This window comes from Corythoichthys intestinalis, chromosome 18 (genome assembly GCF_030265065.1).
Source record: "Corythoichthys intestinalis isolate RoL2023-P3 chromosome 18, ASM3026506v1, whole genome shotgun sequence".
NCBI classification, from domain to species: Eukaryota; Metazoa; Chordata; class Actinopteri; order Syngnathiformes; family Syngnathidae; genus Corythoichthys; species Corythoichthys intestinalis.
In genome coordinates, this window is record NC_080412.1 from 26,253,559 (window position 1) to 26,274,769 (window position 21,211).

At 36.8% G+C, this 21,211-nt stretch overlaps 1 protein-coding gene across 1 annotated transcript in view; it reads right to left on the reverse strand.

Annotated features, from left to right (window-relative positions):
* The window catches only part of klf8 (Kruppel like factor 8), a 65,655-nt gene that overhangs the window by 19,269 nt on the left and 25,175 nt on the right, over window positions 1-21,211 (reverse strand). The window contains exon 2 of the mRNA XM_057820485.1: window positions 9,159-9,344. Coding sequence (XP_057676468.1) covers window positions 9,159-9,344 — 186 coding nt within the window. The remainder of the gene's footprint in view (window positions 1-9,158; window positions 9,345-21,211) is intronic.

Sequence of the window (21,211 nt, forward strand, 5' to 3'; positions counted from 1 at the left end):
GGGAGGAGGCGCGGCACATCACATGAGTGACATGACCAAACACTGCTAAATGCGTTCTAACTACACATACAATAAGAAAATATCACACATTGTGAATTGATGGCGAATTTTCATCTCTTTCTCGTGTCGTCAGACCACAACTGGCATCCATCTCGTTATGTTTTAGTCTCCCAAGACACGTTTTCAGCGTGTCATCGTGACGTCATCGTCATGAAAAAAACTGTTCGTTGACAAAATATTTTCGTTATCGTCATCGTTGACGAAAATAACACTGCTTTAAATGCACCTGTTAAATTAAATAAAGAAAAAAAACCTTTACCTCAGCGTTTGTTTGCACGTTTTAAAAAGAATTTTTAAAAGCGGCCAAAAAACACAGACACACACACAAAAAAAGGCTCAGGACCTTAGTAGATAAGTTATACAGCTTTAAATTTAGCATGACAGATGTTAATTTTATTCAAGTATTTTTTTCTTTTTATTAAGAATACATTGCTGATCATTATTTTTTTTCTTGTGCTTATATCACTCAAATATGTACCTTATTAATTCCGTTTTTAGTAAAATTATTATATTATTATAATTTTTAAAAAATCTCTTTTCACATACAACAAAAATAATTAAAGAGTCACGGTTAGCAGGCCAGCCGGCTCTACTAATGAGGTGTCCGTTATTTTTTTTACCCAGGGTGTTGGAAACCATAGGTGTGGCCAACATCACCCAAAATGCGCCAGATCTCAATACGCGTAGTGCATGAATGCTGTTTTTAGACCCTGATGTCGCCATCGTAACACGGAAGTGGGGCATTATAGCCACGCCCTCGCATACAACCCATGTAATTTCTGCTTGTTTTCTCCGGTAATCTTTCAAAAAAGAACATGCCGATGAAACACTGCTGCTATGGAACTTGTAGAAACGACTCTAGACATTACGACAAATGAAGGATGTTTTCTTCATATGTTTCCCGAAACCAAAAAACTCGGAAGAAAAAATTTTGAAGAATGGATCAACTTGCGCGGACGTCCAAAAGACCAGTTTAATGCCAGCAAGGGGAAGCCATTCACATTTCATATGCAGTAAACATTTTGTTGGGCGCCATAGTCCTACAGAGGATGAAGAGGTAAGCCATTTTGATTTTTACTTATTTTTTAGCGTGGCGTTTTGCCATGCTGCTTCTGTCTGACAATGAATAACCTGAAAAAAACTAAAATGGTATTTGACTGCCACTGTTACCTTTTCTGTTGTAAAAAAAAAAAAAAACAATTTTAGAAAGGGGGAAGTGTAAATAAATTATAGAATTAAGATTTTTTATTAATAGGGCTGTCAAATGATTAAAATTTTAAATCGAGTTAATCACAGCTTAAAAATTAATTAATCGTAATCAATCGCAATTCGAACCATCTCTAAAATATGCCACATTTTTAAGTAAATTATTGTTGGAATGGAAAGATAAGACACAAGACGGACATAAACATTCAACATACTGTGCATAAGTACTGTATTTGTTTATTCTAACAATAAATCCACAAGATGGCATTAACATTATTAACATTTATATGCATAGCTATTTGATTGGGAATGCCAGTTCTTGTAACACTGAGCGCTTTTCTTTTTGTGAACATTATTTTTTTGAGAGATTTTGTTGTGTACACTATTTCCATTCATTTACTATTGGGGACAAACGGGAGGTTGACCCGCCTAGCAACAATTGCTAACGTCATGAATATTAATGAGCAAAAGTGATGTGTTGCTTGCTTGCATTATATTATGAGTGGATTATTAATCATTATTGTATTTTTAAAAAAATATCATTTAATATATTTTTATAAATAAATGCAATTATTACAATAAAAACCAAATGAATGTGTCACGTTCATATTTCTCATTGCTGTTCCTCATCATGGCACATGATTGACAGACTCATTAGCTTTCACTTCCTGTCATCTTTGCCGCTCTTTCTCTCGCTCTGGGCCCCAATCAATAGTTCAAGAGTTGACGTGAGGAATACGCAGAGCGACGGTTCTCGTTCATCGAGCAGCGCGGCCGTTACCCTCGGCTATCGGGGAAAAAAAGCAAAGTGTGAGCAAAAACAGCGACAGCTGTCTTGGATTATACGCTACAAAACTCACTTCCCCCCTTGCCTCGCCCACCTGTTAGCGTGGCCCACGAGCCGCACCCCGACATTACCTAATGCTGCTTAGCGACCGCTTGCTCAGGATGCATTTCCACTTTTGGAGGTCTACGCTCTACTGAGTGACTTCCTATTGACATTGTAGCATTGACAAAACAACATCCAACAGGTTTTAACACATTTTTTGGGGGCCGATGTAATAACAGAGCAAATGTCTTTGTCGTGATTTTTCGTACACCTAAAAATGCTCTCATCCACTTGTCGTTCTTTGAGTTCTTCCAATGTTAACGTTTACAAAAGTGGAGAAGGACACTCATCGGGCTAACAGTTTTAGTTGCATTTATTTGTTAAAATGTGAATGAAGACTTCAATACTATTGTGTTCATGCAATGTGTGAAAATGTTTGTTTCCTGTCTGTTACGATGTTTGATGTGCTAAAATTGATGATCTCCGGTAGGAACTCTGTGACCTTGGGAGCAACATGTCTGGACTTGTTAGAGAGTAAGGCGGTTCTGAGGAAACTTTTCATCTCCCTGCTCTATGTGTATGATCTTTTAATATATATATATATATGGCGGAAAACACAGACAAAACTGAAAAAGCAGTTTCTGCTCTTGCACTACTCTTTAAAAGAGACTGCTGTATTTTAAGCCAAAACAACTGTTGTGTTTGATAGCTTAATATGTCTAAATGCTGCCAAAGCAGATTCATGGCGCACTAAGCCTCCAAACTATTTTTAATTTGTCCGTTTTACCCTGACGTTTACAGACGTCGCGCAACCGCTTTTGTTTCATTCTAGCCATAAAAAGAAGCTAAGTATATTTATTATTCAAAATGTCTGTCGTTTTTAGCTTATAGTCATTAATTGATGTCTAATATTTTGTTTAAAAGAAAAAAACGACTTTAAAAAACTATTCACTCGCATATTTTAAACTTTTAAACAAATGACGTCACAATGAAAAAAAAGGTGTCTGTAAAAAAGTCATGGATATCTACCTCATAACTATCGCTTATTTGTATTTTTTTTGTTACTGTCGCATTTTCGCCGATATGTTCGATGATATATAATCGATCCAAACAAAGAAAAATTGGAAAAAAAAAAAACGTTAAAGGAGTAAATATAGGAAAAAGAACATCTCGACCACTCCACGCAGGACCTGTTCTTTGAACCTTTGATCTCAGAACAGTAAGCGGACATGCTTTTATTTAAAGTTATTTGGGGGAAAATGGCTGTTTAACTCATCTTTACAAATGTAAAGGTGCCCAACTCTTATTTCTAATGATGCTTAAATTTGTGTGATGTACCACTTGATGTCTGCGACTTCTGCATCGCGACCCTTGTTATATCACCATGTTTCACCCATAAAATCCACAAAAAATCCGGCTGTGGCCATTCACAGCTGTGTCTTGACACTCAGTGACACATGCTACATGGAGTTTTTGGATCGAAACAAGGTAAGTATGCGATTATATCTCGTTAAAGTCATGGCGTCTGTAATTCTGCTCTCGCGTGCTCTCGCCTCCAGATTGGATTTTGCTGTATATTTTTTTTTTTTTTTTTTTTAATGCCCTCCTGTTCAAAATTTTTCTTCCTCCAGAAAATGGAGATTTTAAGCTTTCCAATGATGTATCATACATGCATGTTGAAATTTGGCGAAATTGGGGGTCTCAGAGCGTAACTTCAAGTCACCTGAGTGTTTTCCGCCATGTATAAAATTACTCTAAAAAAGTAAAGGGGACAGTGGACTTTCAGGGACAGTGGTCACTACTAGAGATGTCCCGATCACGTCATTTTCAAAGTATCGGAATCGGCAAAAAAATATCGGCCATGCCTTTTTTTAATATATATATATTTTTTCATTCAGTTTTCTAATTGTATTTAACGTTACAGACATAATATGTTTCACTCATCCAGAGTCTTTAGTTTACACTTGAGGTAGGGTTATCAAATTTATCCCGATAACGGCGGTAATTAATTTTTTTTTAAATGTATCACGTTAAAATATATAACGCAATTAATGTATGCGTTGCACGACCCACTCACGCAATGTCGCACTCAATCTGTAGTGGTGCCGTTTTACTTTTTTTAATTGGCTAAAGCCTTACAATCCCTCTCCCTATGATTAGAAATAACATGGGAAGCAATGTGGAGAAGCAAGGTAGCAATTGATCTTTTTCTTCACACCTTATGTTATTTCCCAACGCGGAGAAGATATATCAATTGGTAGCACTACGCACAGTCATGGTTCCACTTCCCATCATGCATTTGGGCATGGCTACAGTATAATTTACTGAAAAATCAACAAATACACTATATGGCAATATTAAGTCACAATATACAAAGTCACAAGTCTTTCTATCCGTGGATCCCTCTCACAGAAAGAATGTTAATAATGTAAATGCCATCTTGAGGCTTTATTGTCATAATAAACAAATACAGTACTTATATACTGTATGTTGAATGTATATACTTGTCCAAGTTTTATTCATTTTTTTCTTAATGCATTGCCAAAATATATATGATCGGGAAAAAATATCGGGAATGATTGGAATTGAATCGGGAGCAAAAAAAAAAAGCAATCAGATCAGGAAATATCGGGATCGGCAGATACTCAAACTAAAATGATCGGATCGGGAGCAAAAAAACATGATCGGAACAACCCTAGTTACAACAATAAACAGCTATTCAAAAGTTGACATCAAAATCTTTAACCTTCGATAGAGCAAGTGACTATTTTTGGTCATTGCCAAAAAGTGAAATACACTGGTACCTCTACATACATAGATAGTTAATTCGTTCCAGGACCTTGTTTGTAAGTCGAAATGGTCGGATGTCAAGCAGGACGGTCCCATAAGAATACGTTATAATTCCATTAATTCGTTCCACAGCCTGAAAATGTACGCTGACTCCTTAATAAATACTGCTGTTACTAATGCAAATAGAATTTACAAAGAGCAAAACAAATAAATCACAAATAAAAATCGGAAAGCTAATTTAATAATAGTAGTGAAAATAATAATAATGATAATACCTGTAATAATGTAACAAATCGGGTTCTAATGTGGCGGTGGTGTTTTGCGTGGTGTACCGTAACGCACCGTGTGACTGAGGAGAGAGTGAGATTGCAGTTGAGAAATTACTTTCTCTTTTAACATCCTGTTGTTGCTGGCGTCAACTGCCGCAGACAGTTGGCATGTTGTTTTGCACAAGTTCTGGAATAAATGACTAAAAACCTGAAAGTTGGCGATCACTTTGGCGATCGTACCACAATAATAATTGTCACCTTAACTTATAAAGACTGGCAAACGGAGGTGTGAGGAGTATTGTCAAGCAGTTCACGGACGCGCACCCCACGCTCATATTTTCTATCATTTCCATCTTTATTTCAGTGGTAAGCCTCACCTTTTTTCTTTTTTTCACCACATGATTTAACATTCTTGGAACCCATGTTGATTTATCTCACAAGAAAATCTGTTGTGCGTCCGCCTTGGGGGTTAACAATCAAAGTGTGACGCTGTCATAAATAGTCATATTTCGAGCATTTTGTCGGATGTGGAAACAAATGGCGTGTCAAATTTTACATCGGATGTCGAAAAGATCGTGTGTCGGAGCGATCGTATGTCGAGGTACCACTGTATTAGCAACTACTATTATATATTTTATTTCATTATTGTATTTTTCATTTTACTTTTATATAACTATAATTTCATCATTTAATACAATGTTGTTCAAAGCTAAATTAATGACATTGTAATGAATGAAAACAAATACACTCTGGTTACAGCACCAAGACAACACTTTATAATACATTTTATCTCATAGTATTTAATTCATTGCATGCCACTGACAGTGATAGACGTCCAATTCATTTTAACCGAGTGTACTCGCTGTGAATGCTCATCTCTCAGTGCCATTAACGGCATTCATATCTGTCAACCCTAGGCCGTTGGCAATCTTAAAAATTGTGACGTATGCCCTTACAAATTGGTAACAAATCGTACAACGTCGTATATAGCGTGCAATATGAAACAAAAATGAAACTCAATTTTTAAAATTATATGAATTTATTGGTAATATTGTAACATATAACCTGGTGCAATCAAAGAACAATCAATATCTTCAGCTACATCATGATTACAAAATTTTAACAGTGACTTTTGTTATAATTGTATGTAGCACTTTTGGCAATTTCTATCATGTCTTTTGATGGCTGCACTTCATGGCACTTCAGTTCGCATTTCAGTTTGACTTGAAGGTAGTTCGTTAGTGTGTCCAATTATAAATAAAAAGGTCAATTGATGAAATAATTTAACGGTGCAATCTTTGAGTCAGGGAACATTAATTTGGCTAATTCTGAGAAGTGATCAGCAATAGTTGAAGGCAAATTGTGTTCGGCAACAAGATGGCAGAATAAAATCTCCGCTTTCGTCACTTTTCATTCTGCAGACTTCATCTTTATGACCAGTGTTGTTAATCTTACTTTTAAAAAGTAATTAATTACAGTTACAAATTACTTCTCCCCAAAAGTTATTTAGTAACGTAGTTACATGAATGTAAGAGTAATTAGTTACTTGGCAAAGTAACTGGTGTTACCTTTAGTGTTTTTTTTTTTTTTTTTAAATTTAAAAAAACAAACAAAAACAGAGTAACCTTTGCTATGTTTGGAAGTCATTTAATGTTGTGAATCAACCGTTAAAAGTTGTTATAATTGCTCCCGTTTTTGCATTAGTTCCCTTCTGTCTACTTTCGACATGTGAAAGTTTTAAAACTGTTTCATCATAAAGATAGATTCAAGTTAAGATTTTGCCGATTTAGGAGTATTTTTGTAAAAAGTTACTTAGGTTCGCTAGGAAGGTTCACTTCAACAGAGCCTTTCTGAGAAGTCTACTGCTTTAAAATGACGGCTGTTTACCAACGCCACAGAGTCTGTCATTTCGCATGAAGTTCTATATCCATGTGATATCTAGGCGTAGATTGTAGACTGTCTGCTACAGTCAGGAAATATTGGAGCCACCTAGCCTAGCATCACATTTGCTACAGCGTCATAACAAACACTCTTCTCCCTCGGTGTCTCTGACTTTTCTCGAGTCATTCAACCAACGTAAGACATAGTAACGCACATTGTCTTGTTGCCGAAACGGTAACAAAACCCGAACGAGAAATAAAAAACCTAATGCACAAAAAAGGTACAGATTTCGAACATACAGCGTACACATTTAAAAATCAGTGCTCACTCGTACAAAATACACCGAAACCGTACAAATTGACATGTATGGGCATGAGATGTCCAATCCATTTTGACTGGGAGGGGCGAATGAACAGCGCCATCAATGGTAAGTTAAATGAGAAACAAAGAATTCATAATTTGTGCCTAAAGGGCTTATCAAATATTTTTCCTGAAACCCTTAGAGAATTGAATTTGCTTGCAAAATATGTTATGATGATTGATTATTAGATTACAATGAGGGGAAAATACTCAAATTTTGTTTAATTTCTAATTTTGAAATGTGGGTATTTTTCTACGTGAGACACAAAAAAATAATTACCATTTGGAATAAAATATACAAATTACTTCACGTCATAGAATTAATATTTTTTGTTTGATATTACATTACATTAAAATAAAAAAAAATAAAAAATTAAACACACACACAAATATGGCAGAACGAGTTAAGTGGCTAACGGAAATGTTTCCATAATTTTTAAGAATAGCTTGATTTGTTATGTAGCAATGCTATAATGATTGAGCAAGACTCAACCTCTGCCAAGGTTGACTGGAAAAAAAAAACATTGCAACAAAGAATTTAGGCGTATTTGGCACAAAAACGCGCTTTGGATGGTTTGGAATTTTTGTCGAAACTCTCCTCGCCGTTATGTCCACCGAACGCACCACGTGTGACCCATGACATCATCAGCCCGCACCAGCTTAGGCATCGCCGCATTTCTACCGCGCCTTTTCCCCTCCCCCCCAAAAAAATGTGCATGTTGTGTCCTTCCACCGATTTGTCACACACACACACACACACACATAGCAAGAAAGCCTCCTGGCTAAAGTGCGAGCCCGCTAACCTCTCATGACACAAACACGTGTGTTTGTGTGTGTGTTGCTGATGTCGTGCATGACTGCTCTTGTTTGCTGGAGGACAACCGGCTTGTTTATATGTGCGCACATACACACACACACACAAGGCCTTGTTTGTGCGAGTGTGTATACCAGAGAAAGAGAGATTACGGAGCTATTCAGTTTGCTATGCTGGTAGCTATTCAGTGTGTGTATGTGTGTGCGCGTTTGGCTAAAGTGGAAAAAGGTGGCGCAGGGAGGTGGAGTGGGAACGGGGGAGGGTCTGCGAGTCTTTTTGGGTAACTCCCGCCGCCGCGGTTGCCACGGAGACGGCCAGCGGAAGCGCAGTCCGGCCGCTCCCCTCGACACATCCTATTAAGGGCGAGGAGTTTTGAGAAGAGTGAAGGAAGACAAGGAAGTAGGAGGCGAGGACAGCAAAGTTCGTGCGGTGAACTTTGACCCCTGTGTTGGATTTAACACTGTTACATGTTTGATTCAGGCCTACTTGCACAGAAGCGTCCCCAGTGTTCCTCATCAGCTGATGTGTTCGGTGACCAAAGAGTCATGTGATGTTGATTTGAAATGAAAGGGGGCAGATCGGCGAACCCTGGGGAACTCCTCCGATTAAAATCGCTACGCCCGGCGGCTCCACGGAACAAAGGAGTGACAGTCTTTGGGTATAAACGCGCCACATTTGTGATGAATTTTTTTCCCAACAGTTGAACTTTTCACCCCCAGATGTTTCATTAACAGTCATGGATATCGAATCCATTTGAAATGGGAGGGGCTGCAGCGATCAATCCAATTCAAATGGATTTGATATCTATCGGTAGCCAATAAGATGTGACTGGTGACTCAACCTGATTAATAGATAAAATGTAATCCATATCAATAAATAATCACAATTTGCAGCCCTAACCTAACCTGACCCCACCCACCCCGCCCCCCGGGCTCCTCCCCTTACTCACCGTGCACTCCATCTCCTCTGGCTCAGTTTTGATCTGGACCGAGGGCATGTCTGACACCTCCCCTTCCTCCTCTTCCTCCTCTTCTTCCTCTTCTCCCTCCTGTTCTTCCTCCTTAGGCGGCGAGGGCGGCGCGGCCTCCTGCGTCAGGGTGGCGGGCTTCTTCTTCTTCTGGGCGCCGCTCCTCCTCTAACAGAAGAAGAAGGTGTCAGTGAGGAGGGAGTGGGTAGAAAAGTGCAAGAAGAGGTCAGAAATGAACATTTACCTCACTTTGAAAAAGGGAGGGGAAGTATAAATTAGAGAAAAGAAGAGAAAGGAGCAAAACGAAGGTCTGACATTGAGGCTTGAAGCGAGAGAAGTAAAATGAGGAGCCGGCGAGGAATAACAAGCCAGAGAACGCCAGCGAGTGGGTGGGGGGGGCAAGGGAGGAGTCACCCCTCCCTCCCTTTCAGCCAGGCAGGCGGACACACCCTTTTCTGGAAGCGCGCACACACACGCACACAATGAGGTGTGGCGAGGCCTTCTCTGTCCACACACACATGCATTTACATAAGTCTCAACTCTTGATAAACCATCATTTCCTCAAAGAACTTCCTCTAATGTTCACAACAGCGTCCCATATCATCAAAAGTAGCTCATGAAGTGGTTTTCCACCTTTTACCACCACAAAAATGGATTGACACAACATTAAAAAATACAGCAACTTAGTAGGCCAAAGTATTCATCAAACATGTTTTTTTAAAAAACTTTTTCGTCCCTTTTTCTGGGTAACGCATGTATTCATGGGCAACAACGAGGCGCTCTAAAGTGGCCACGCAAGCATAAGCGCAAATAGGGAAAAAAATACGAAGTTGCGCTCTGAAAAGCTCTGTGATATCTACGTTTAATTATAAACCCAGTGTAAAGTCAAAATGATGAAGCCAATGGGAAGAAAAGTTAAGTGAAGAATCGGTTAATTGGTTATCTAAACTAATTAGCATTCGAAAATTTACCTATTCAGTGTTTTAAATAAATTCCATAATTATTATTACTTTTATACCTGTAATATCAAGATGTTTTGTATTTGTGTCTAGGGCTGTAGCTATCGATTATTTTAGTAGTCAATTAATTGATGAACTAGTTAGCTCAAATAATCAAGTAATCACATAAGAAACATGAAAAATTAAAATACCTAAGCTGAGCCGTTCGTTTTATACCGTTCAGCTTTAAAAAAAAATGAGGATCTACGCAAGACAAAAGAACAATTAGCTAACTTACATAGCAAAAGTCCGCTAGCTTAAATGTTATAAAATGCTAAGGTTTTTTTTTTTTTTTTTTTACAATGCTCTTAACAAATGGTTCAAACACATATTCCCACAAAACACGGCAAAATATATCTATAAACTAATTGACAAATGCATTAAAAAAAACATTAACTCAAACAAAAACTTAGCTTACGTTGGTTGGTCTTAACAGGAAGCTGTTGGATTCAGCCATGTGAAATGAGGCAGACCAGAGGGCAGTGTATCCACCCTTATCAATAAAACTAAATGCAAACACTTTCAAAATAAACCATTACAACGCCACTTTAATTAAACGAATATTCGAAGCAACAAAATTATTTCAATTTTTTTTTTTTCTAATCGAAGATTCGAGTTGATAGATTAATTGTTGCAACACTATTTGTGTCTTTAAGAAATGTCTTCGTTTTACTATGAAAACCTTTTTAGTCATTTATTTACTGAACGTATAGTTTTAAAGGGATTTTTTTCAAAATATTTTAACATAATAGTAATAAAGCAAACATTTGTGCTCAAAAGATTAACCCATAAATATGCAAATGTTATATTAAGTGTTTCATAGACTTCACAATGTATTGAAAGGACACGGAGCGCTGGCCCGATTTATAGGGGGTCTATCTCGGTCAAAGCTGACCACGTCGAACACAGACAAAGAGCTCTATACGTTGAAAATTCTGGTGAATAAATGCGTAAATCCCAGAATTCTTTAGAGATATGGAAGTAAAACAGTCTCGATTCTTGGTTATAAGCAAAAAAAAACAGGCAGTTAGCATTTATTTTATGTAAATACGTCGAATGTGTAGCTAGTCTTTAAGCCACTGTGGCACCGCCTCATCACCACAAAGAGCTTTTTACGTTGACATTCTTGTGAATAAATGCTTAAATCCCTGAAATATTTATGGATATGGACGCAAAACAGTCTCGATTCTTGGTTAAAAGCAAAAAAAACGGGCAGTTAGCATTTATTTTACGTAAACATGTCAAATGTGCTGCTAGTCTTTAAGCCACTGTGGCGCCGCCTTATCACCACAGAGTTTTTTACGTTGAAATTCTTGTGAATAAATGCTGAAATCCCTGAATTCTTTATAGATATGGACGTAAAACAGTCTCGATTATTGGCTAAAAGCAAAAAAAAGGGCAGTTAGTAAGGGTGTAACGGTACATGTATTTGTATTGAACCGGAACGGAGGCGTACCGAACGAGTTTCTGACGTACTTGTAACTTTTAGAGGCTGTGAGTCGATCGGGTTAAAGTTTCTTTGTGTAGATGATATTTACTCCGTCTTCTCTACTATAATAAGGACCAACACGGTAGGACAGTATAACCCAGAAACGTCAACGGCGCGACAACGTGGCCGCCGCAAGAACGCGGTGAAACGCGGGCGTGAAAGTCAATCAGCCAATGCACACCAGTCGCAGTGCAGCCGCGTGTTAGACGCATCCCAGAAGCGGCTCAATACGACGCATGCGAAAAGAACGGCAGAGTTTATTATTTGACGCGAGACGCGACCCTCCTGCGTCAATACTACTACCGGTAGCTAGGATCGGGCAGACTGGAAGTCACTCGTGTAAAAATACGGTGGATCCGGTCGATTTTCAAACTAATATGCAATTGTAACCCACTTTTTGAGTCCATCAGATCTCTTGAGTGGTAGATCGGGGTACAGTTGACTTGTCTTTGTTGATTTACTGCTGTCCTCTCTGCTATAATAATAACCAACACGGCCCCGTGTTCAATACAAAACCCTCCTACCACAACAAAACACGTAGGAACTAATATTCACATAGGAACTAAAGTTATACAACATAAAATATACAATATAAATGAATACTACATCACATTTGTAAAATATATAATAAAATCAATAATAGCCCCTTTAAATAAAATAAACTGAAATGAGGTAAAACACCTGTAATTAAATAATAAGAATAATACACAGATCCTGCTTACACAATTAAATTTATTAATTTCTGTGTGGTGCTTTAACTTGAGAAAATCCAGCTTTTGAAAACTGTTCATAAGGAAAAAAATGATTCATTGATGCATTTCATTTCTAAAATACATGTTAAAATCTTTGTCATTGGGATTGCTTTTCTCTTTAGCACAGGACTTCTTTTTTATTCTTTCTTTCGGAAAGAAAGCTGACCAACACGCGGGGTCTAAAAGGCTAATTGTTGTTGGATTATCTTTAAATACCCGCTACTTTTTGAGCAGAATTCTAGCTTTGTATAGGCTAATGTTCCTATTGTTGAAAGCACAAAGGTGTGTAATAAATAACTAGCAGATTTATATTTTGCATTTTGTTTTCTTACTGTACCGAAAATGAACCGAACCGTGACCTCAAAACCGAGGTACGTACCGAATTGAGATTTTTGTGTACCGATACACCCCTAGCAGTAAGCATTAATTTTACGTAAATATTGCCAAGTATAATGCCACTGCTGTTGCGGCTAATTTCTCCCATTGATTTTTTTCACAACGTTTCAAAATGCATGCATGGTACGAAAAATATAATAACTACCTTGAATCCTCGAACAAATCACTCCTGAGACAATCCTTCCTGTTTGTATGCAGTACAGCTTTTGTACTTTTTCAACCTAAATCCGGCGTTGGGTCGCTGCATGTGTTTGAGAAGAATTAAGACCTACTGCGAATAACTGAATCGGAGTGCGGGACAGGCCCCTACAAAAGGAGTGCCGCAGTGTCTGGGGAATCTGTCCCGTCAATATAATTATGAAGTCTACCAGTGTTTTTTCATATTAAAAACAACATATTGTAGTTAATACACTAAACTGAATTCAACATAAGTTAAGTTAAACATTATTTAAATTCGAACAAATATGTTAAACATGTTAAAAAGTTGATGGAACTAATTGATTAATTAGTTGACTAATTTTTTTCCAGGGTGCGTCTGGGGAAGTTCAAAAGAATTACATGTCATCTTCTTCCTTTTTGATGCCAAACTAAAGAGGCAAGAACACGTTTCACATACGGAAGCACTGAAATAAAAAGCTCATAAAGTGTATTGCTCCTAAAGTAAACGCGCATTAAATAGTTACTTCAGTCACACAGCAATGAAAGTAAAACAAGCCTGACTCTATTCAATAATTGACATGCTGAAATGCGAGCTGCATTGAAATGGCTTTGCAAGCTTCTGAACTTGGAGGGACGGCAGTAAATGATCATGTTTCAGTGCCAAGACGGCAATAGACGTCCAATCAATTTGACCTTTGAGGTGAAATGGATCATTTGCTGCGAGATCAAATGTATTGGACAGCCATCGCTGTCAATAGTTGTAAATGAGAAGTAAAACAAGTGTCAGAGGCGAAAAAATTTTGTTAATCTACTTATACTAGACATGCCGACCAAATTAATGTTGGCACATTAAACCAGCTTCCGGGGATGAATTTTAAATAAATAAAATCTTAATGTGACTTGGCAATGAATGGTTCAAAAGCGCAGCCTTCCTGTATGATTTCAGGCTTGACTTTTTTTTTTTTAACATGTTTTGTCAAATTTTTAAATGAATCTTTTTCACAAAAATTAGTGGAGATCTCAGCAGGCTCTGCCGTTGAAGAGTGTTTGTCATGTGACTCGGCTCTAGTGGATTCCACACTGAGGTGTGGCCCGAACCAATCAGACACGGGGTGTGACTGGTAGAGTCACCCCTCCCACACACACAAACACACACATGCTTTCACACGCGAGCACACGCACACTGGTGGCCCTCTAGTCCCATTGTGAGGGGGACAGAGCCCCCTCTGTGCTTCCAAACAAAGGTAAGGCCTCTCCATGCCACACCTTCCCCCCCTCAGCTGACCAACACAAACCTCCTTGCACTTCAAATATTACACTTTCCTTGACCTTTTAACATAATTAGTAATAACACAGAAATAACATTGTAGTAAAGAAGTTATTGGACTAGCAGGGCACCATTCACAACATTAGGAGCTACTCTGAGTTCAAAGTAACTAGTTTATGCAAAACAATGTATAGTGTCTAACAGTGCTGTCAAGAGATTAAAATTTTTAATCGCAGTTAATCGCATTATTGCATAGTTAACTGATTTGTGTTCCAGTATTTTTTTATCAAATTTTAACACTAGTGCCGTCAAGCGATTTAAAGATCATTCGCACGCACTCCAATGATAACTTGTGATGAATCTTTGGTGTTGCAATTTTTTTTTAATGCAAAAACGATGATTTATATACTAGTACCGTATTGGCCCGAATATAAGACGGTGTTTTTTGCATTGAAATAAGACTGAAAAAGTGGGGGTCGTCTTATATTCGCGGTCTAGACATTAAACCCATTCACAACGTTAGATGGCGCCAGATATCATTGAAGCGATGTTCTGTCATGACAGATATCAGCTACTCTCAAGTTTAACCAGTTTGCATTATTTTATTGCAATGTTTTTCCTTATTCAGATTTGTCTCAAGACTACATTTACAGTTAGACTTCACTTTGATGGTTAATGCAGTTATTACAATTTTGTTGTTTTATCACAATAGATTGGTTTATTTACATTTCAAAAACCAGAAACCATTCATTTACGAATGTGATTGCACTTTAGTTTACATATTTAAATGTTCAGATATTAATATTCGAATGAGGCAAAATAACATGCTTTTCCTCCCAAATATATTGTTATAATCATTTGTTTCAGATGTACTGTAATTATTTTCTGTATAAAAATTAATTTGGTGTTCAAAAGGTCTTTTTTCAAACTTGAGTCTTGAAAAAGAGGGGGTCGTCTTATAATCAGGGCCGTCATATATTCGGGCCAATACGGTATATGTTTTAAATACACAAATTAGCACAGGAGTTGACCTATGTGCTTTCCGTACGTTACTCAAATTTAAGGCTCATTAGAAATAAGAGTTGGGCAACTTTACACTTGTAAAGATGAATTAAACAGCCATTTTTCACCAAATAACTTTAAATAAAAGCATGTCCGCTTACTGTTCTGAGATCAAAGGTTCAAAGAACAGGTCCTGCATGGAGTTTTTTTTTTTCCCTGTAAAATCTGTCACACTTGTATTTTATTTATTATATCTTTATTTTATGTACTTTTATATACATGTATACCTTAATGATGTATAACATTTGTTGTCATAATATTATTTATGAAAAAAAATTTGTCTTTGTCTGGTTTTAGTCAAAACTCAGCCAAATTTCGTCCAATTTTATTCGATAATTACTCAAAATGTTTTCGTCTGTAAACTTCAAAAGTTTTAGTCCATGAATAAAAGGTTTCCAACTATTTTGAATGAACATTGATAGATGAGCACATAATTGTAGAGTGTACACGAACATCACCATCTTTGTAATGGTAATACATACTCAGCAGGAAAACAGTAAATTCTTTTCAATTAATTAAACACACCTCAACTCTACAAACTGTAATTTAAAAGTTTTCCAAGAGTTTAAGACAACACTCACCACGCTAAATGCTAATGTGAACGCTATGCAAATGCGAATACTATGCTCACGCTACAAGTTAAGCTACAAACTTTTAAAGGCTAAAGCAACATGGCATATCTACCCAAGAGTAAGAAAACAAAACTTACGAGGCAGTACCTGACCCATGTGTTTCACAAAAGGAGCCTGGAGTGGACACACGCTTACTCACCGGCCGGTAAATAAACATGTGTGTGGCGTGGGGGGGCTTCACAGCACGTCACATGAGTAACATAACCAAACACTGCTACGATGCGTGCTAACTACACATACAATAAGAAAATGTCACACATTGTGAACTTATGACGGAAACTATGGCGACTTTTCATCTTGTCAGACGAAAACTGGCATCCATTACGTTATGTTTTAGTCTTCCAAGACATGTTTTTAGCTGGTCATCGTCATGAAGAAAATTGTTTGTTGACTAAATATTTTTGTTATCATCATCGTACCGAAAACAACACTGCTCACCAAAATGCTTGTCTTCCAAAGCATTTATTATACTGTACTTCATCAATGCATTTTAGGAGGATTTGGCCAGTCATTACTGAGAAAGCCACATTTTGGGTTGAAACACCAGTGACATGCGGTCAGGGGAGGCAGGTGAGGCAGAGCCTCACCTGTCATCATGACAAAAAAATAATTATAGCATCAAATTTATCTTAATATTTGTCCATTGCTCTTTATGTATGACTCATTTCAAACATTTTTTATACTCAAAATCGCTGAATTTGCCCATTTCCTGTTCAAATAAAGAAATGAAACGAGAGGTGCGGCAGCAACGAGTAAAGCCTCACCTCTGAATGCCCAATCCATAACAAACTGGGTTGATACATGGAATTGGCGCGTGCTGGTTGCCGTACATTTGCATGTCGCCATTATAATGTTTCCAGATACGTTTATTTGACCTGATTTTCCACAGTCTGGCTAATGTCTTTAACCCTTAAAGTTTAATGTTTGTTAGCGACATATTTAGTTTTGCTGATGGGAAATAAAACCGCAGTGAAAAAGCGTAGGTTGCGCCAGATAGTACTCTGCCGCACTGAAAGGGGGCGTACATGAAACTGGACTTTCCGTCAAAAGTGGACGCGATTAACTCAACACCGGAGCTAAAAGGTTTGCTTCAAACTACGGGACAGAAGATAACTTGCGCTTTTCAAATGGACTGGTACACCCGAAAAGACTGGCTATGTGGCTGTCCTTCGAAAAATCGCCTTTGCTGCTTTCCCTGCCTTTTCTTCTCAACTTGTGCCAATGTCTGGACTAACACGAGATATTGTGACATTAAAAAACTACCACGAAGCCTCAGCAAACATGAGAGCTCGACCACTCACATTCAAAGCCTGATTGCTTTAAAAACTTTTGGAAGCTCAAGGATCGATTTGGCTTTGACGAACAGCGGAAGCTCAACGGTAGCATCAACAATGCTAAGGTAAAGGAAAACCGAAAGAGTTTGAAAGACCTCATTAATGCAACCTGCATCCTAGCTAAACAGGAGTTAACATTTTGTGGTAACGATGAGCGTGTAAGCTCTTCTAAACGTGGCATATATGTAGAACGATTACATGGTTTTGCTGAGAAAGATGAAAGGTTAGCTAGACATTTGGACACATCCACTGTGTATTCTGGCTTGTCAAATAGAACACAGAACGATCTAATTGAAGCAATCCTCTCCATTGAGGCGGAGAGATTTTTTTAAAGTAAAGGAAAATAAGGAGGACTTTTACAAAAAGGGCGTAGGTTTGCATAGGGACGGTAGGGACATAACACTACCAACTTTTCAGGATGCTAAAATTGTCCCCACCAACGTTTAAGCAACCTTACCTTTTTTGCATGATATAATATTCAGTTATATAGAGAATTTAGATCTTTCAATAGTTCCATATGTTGTAAGGATAGAATTGACCCTACCATTATTAAGTGAATTATTTTCATTATGTTTGTTTGCTATTAAAAACCAGACATTTATTCAGGAAGTTTTCAAAATGTTTCTTTAGTATTTTTTGAAAACAAAGGTTTGAATCGAACAGTGTATCATCTGAAACAATGCACGTAAAAGTTATTATCAGTAGATAAGTATTTATTTTGCATTGATCATTTTGCCTATTAATTAATTAGGTTCATATACATGAGAAATGTGGCCCTTTGCCCCCTTCATCCAATTTGTTTGGTCTTATTAATGTCCCGTCCCCAGCAAAAAGTACCTACATGCAGGTTATGCTGTTATATCGTCCCTACGAATGTTGAGACCAAACCTATGCCCTTCCAAAGTAACGGCGGTTTTTGTGGTGAAGGACAGGCGCAAGACCACAAAAAGTTTTCATTTCAATCTTATAAAAAAAAAAAAAAAAAAGAGCTTAAACTAAGAAAAATACAATAGAATATTTAAAAACTAAATTTTGGCCTTAAATAAAATATTCTTTGGTTTTCTTTTAACACTTTTTGTTTAGCAATCTGTAATAAATTGATTAAAGTATCAGAATTACAAGTTTTAAAAACAACTGAATATTTCACTCAAGGTCAGAATTGAGTTCTGTGGTTTTGTACACCACTCTTTACTCTCATTTATGTTGCATGAATTATAGATATATCATTATTACTGTGCTGAAACAAAAAATATAAAGTTTCAATTCTAGGTTACAATTCAATTAAAAAACTGCCATGACAAAGATACTTTTAAAAACAAATATGATTAATTTTCTAAATGATGTAATTAATGTTTTTAATCTTGCTGATTTCGTCTGACGAAACCCTAATTGGAGTGATGGTTGATGAGATGAAGAGGCTGCTGAGGAAGCTGATGTCCAAATTTGTGCAAATGGATGTGATCAGGAAAGCTGAGGATATCCTAGATGTTGATTACAGGAACAAGGAGAACTGGCATGACACAGGCAACATAGCAGTATCACATGATGCCAGACAATACATGGAGCAAGTTGAAGACTATCTCTGATGCCACCAAAAAGAGGTTCTTTGACAGTGTAGTTAATTTTTACACAAGTGTTGTGACCAAAATGAACTTGAAAAGAAAATGGTTGCATTTTGTCTTAGCGATTGTCGCGCGCGCGCGCGTCATCGGGGTTGGCAAACAGAAATCTCCCTATTTGCAATTTCTACAACTTAACAGGTATGATATATATATATATATATACATATATATATATATATATATATATATATATATATATATATATATATATATATATATATATATAGGAAAGTCAATTCCATGCAATGACACTTTTCGGCCACCAGGGAGGCCTGGACCCCCTGCCCCCCTTAAAATCCGCTTATGGCTGGAAGTGCTCAAAAATGTCCATGTTCTTTCATTCCACACGTTCATTCACATTTATCTGCGCATTGCAGCTCAGTAAATGAAAATAAATATCACAATACGCCTCAGAGTGCCACATTTTGGGCTAAATCCACCAAAGTTACGTTGCAACCGACAAGGGGAATCCACCCCGATACTCCGTGTGCTTTTGCCCGTATATAGTGCGTCTAGGGCTGCCCGACGCGGAGGTTCATCGCTGTTTTCATCCAAACATGATCGAAAACTACCATGGCGGGTTTACAATCGTCACACCGCCTCAATGGGACGAGCGCATTGTCTTGGGGAGTGGGACGGGCCATAATTAGTCGCGCTAGAAAAATTGACGGCGTCAAACGGATATTGCGTTAACGCCGCTATTAACGCGTTTAACTGACAGCACTAGTGTCTAGCAATAAGAATTGGACCTTCATTTAGTTTAGTTACATTAACAGTTACATTTAATTAGAATCTTATTCTGAATTTAAAATATGAAATATCTTCCATTTGTTGAGTGTTTTTTAAAAATGTTAACTAATACGAGAATTTTAAGTAGTCACGGATAGGGTTTTTTTTTAATATTATTTAGATTTTTTTTTTTTTAATCTTAAAAAATATGGTAACACTTTATTAGACAATGGGTTATAAAACTGTCATAAGATCATCATAATTATGACATGACACTGTCATGAAGATTAATGAATGTTTATGACATGTCATTAAGTGTCATCTGGCAAAGTAAAAGAAGTGGATTAGACAATAATGGAGTTAGTGACATAATTTGCATATAAATTGTCATAAACATTCATTAATGCAAATGACTTTTTCATGTCATAATTATGACGTCAGCTGTCAAATAAAGTGTTATCAACAATGTATGTCTTATATTTATATTTGGTATTATATTTTTAGTTGTGGGTCAAAATCACATGAACATTATTAAAATGTATTTTTTTCAAACTGATTGAACAATTAACTTTTTTAATTTTATAAGAAGCCTACACCAGAGTTGTATCTTATAAATATGTGTTTAAAATACATTAAAAATGAAACATTTTTAAGCGATTGTGGGGCACAAAAAATAGATGAATTAATATTTTGAATAGTTGTGAATAAATTATTGACAAAAAAGCATTCAAAAGTTAATTAAAAAAAACATAACTTCCAATGAACATATTATAATTCCTGATGTAAAAATATTTTACGATTAAATTCATTGTATCATTATTAAAAAAGTGGAAGAAAATGCGCAATTGTGTGCTTCGTGTTTTTAAGAGGAAAGGCAATATCTCTTCTCTTGCCTGATTGGCCAACAGCAGGTCCAGCATTTGGTCCATTTCTATGGTGACATGAACGAAAAGCAAGCCTGAAGCCTCTTCTGGCCGAGCGGCTCGAGTGCAAATACAAGTGGCTGTAGGTTGCCATTTCCTCGCACTACAAATTAGTGGGAGGTTGTAAGGGGAAAAAAATACATTATTTGACACACATAGCAGCATTTGCTGTCAGTTTTCAGAATTTTAAGATTACTTTTCATTTCATTTTATGGTTTTCGTTTAAAGACAAGTTTAATTGGAATGATATTTCTTAAATGTATTTAAAATGGTAATCTCGTTTCAGGTTTCATTATATTTGAATGTCTTTTGGATGTACGAGATATTTTTGTATTCAAACAACAAGTTTGATTTCAAGGGATTTGGATGTCGATAGCAAATTCAATTCAATTTTTTTTAGTTTAGTTTAATTTATTTCATTTTTTTTTAATATTCAATTATTTTTGTGGGGTTTTAATTGCAAGCCATGTTTTGCTTAAATGAAAAGATTAAATTCGAATTGTAGATTTAATAGAACAGCACTGTTTGATTTTGTTGAGAATCTCATTTCTATTGCTAGAGTAATTTGAATTTACTTCGACCGCAGATCTAATTAAAACTTCCATTTATTTCTTTAAAATCAGAGTATGCAATTGTGAGTTATTTATTTTCATTTTATTGTCATTTTATATG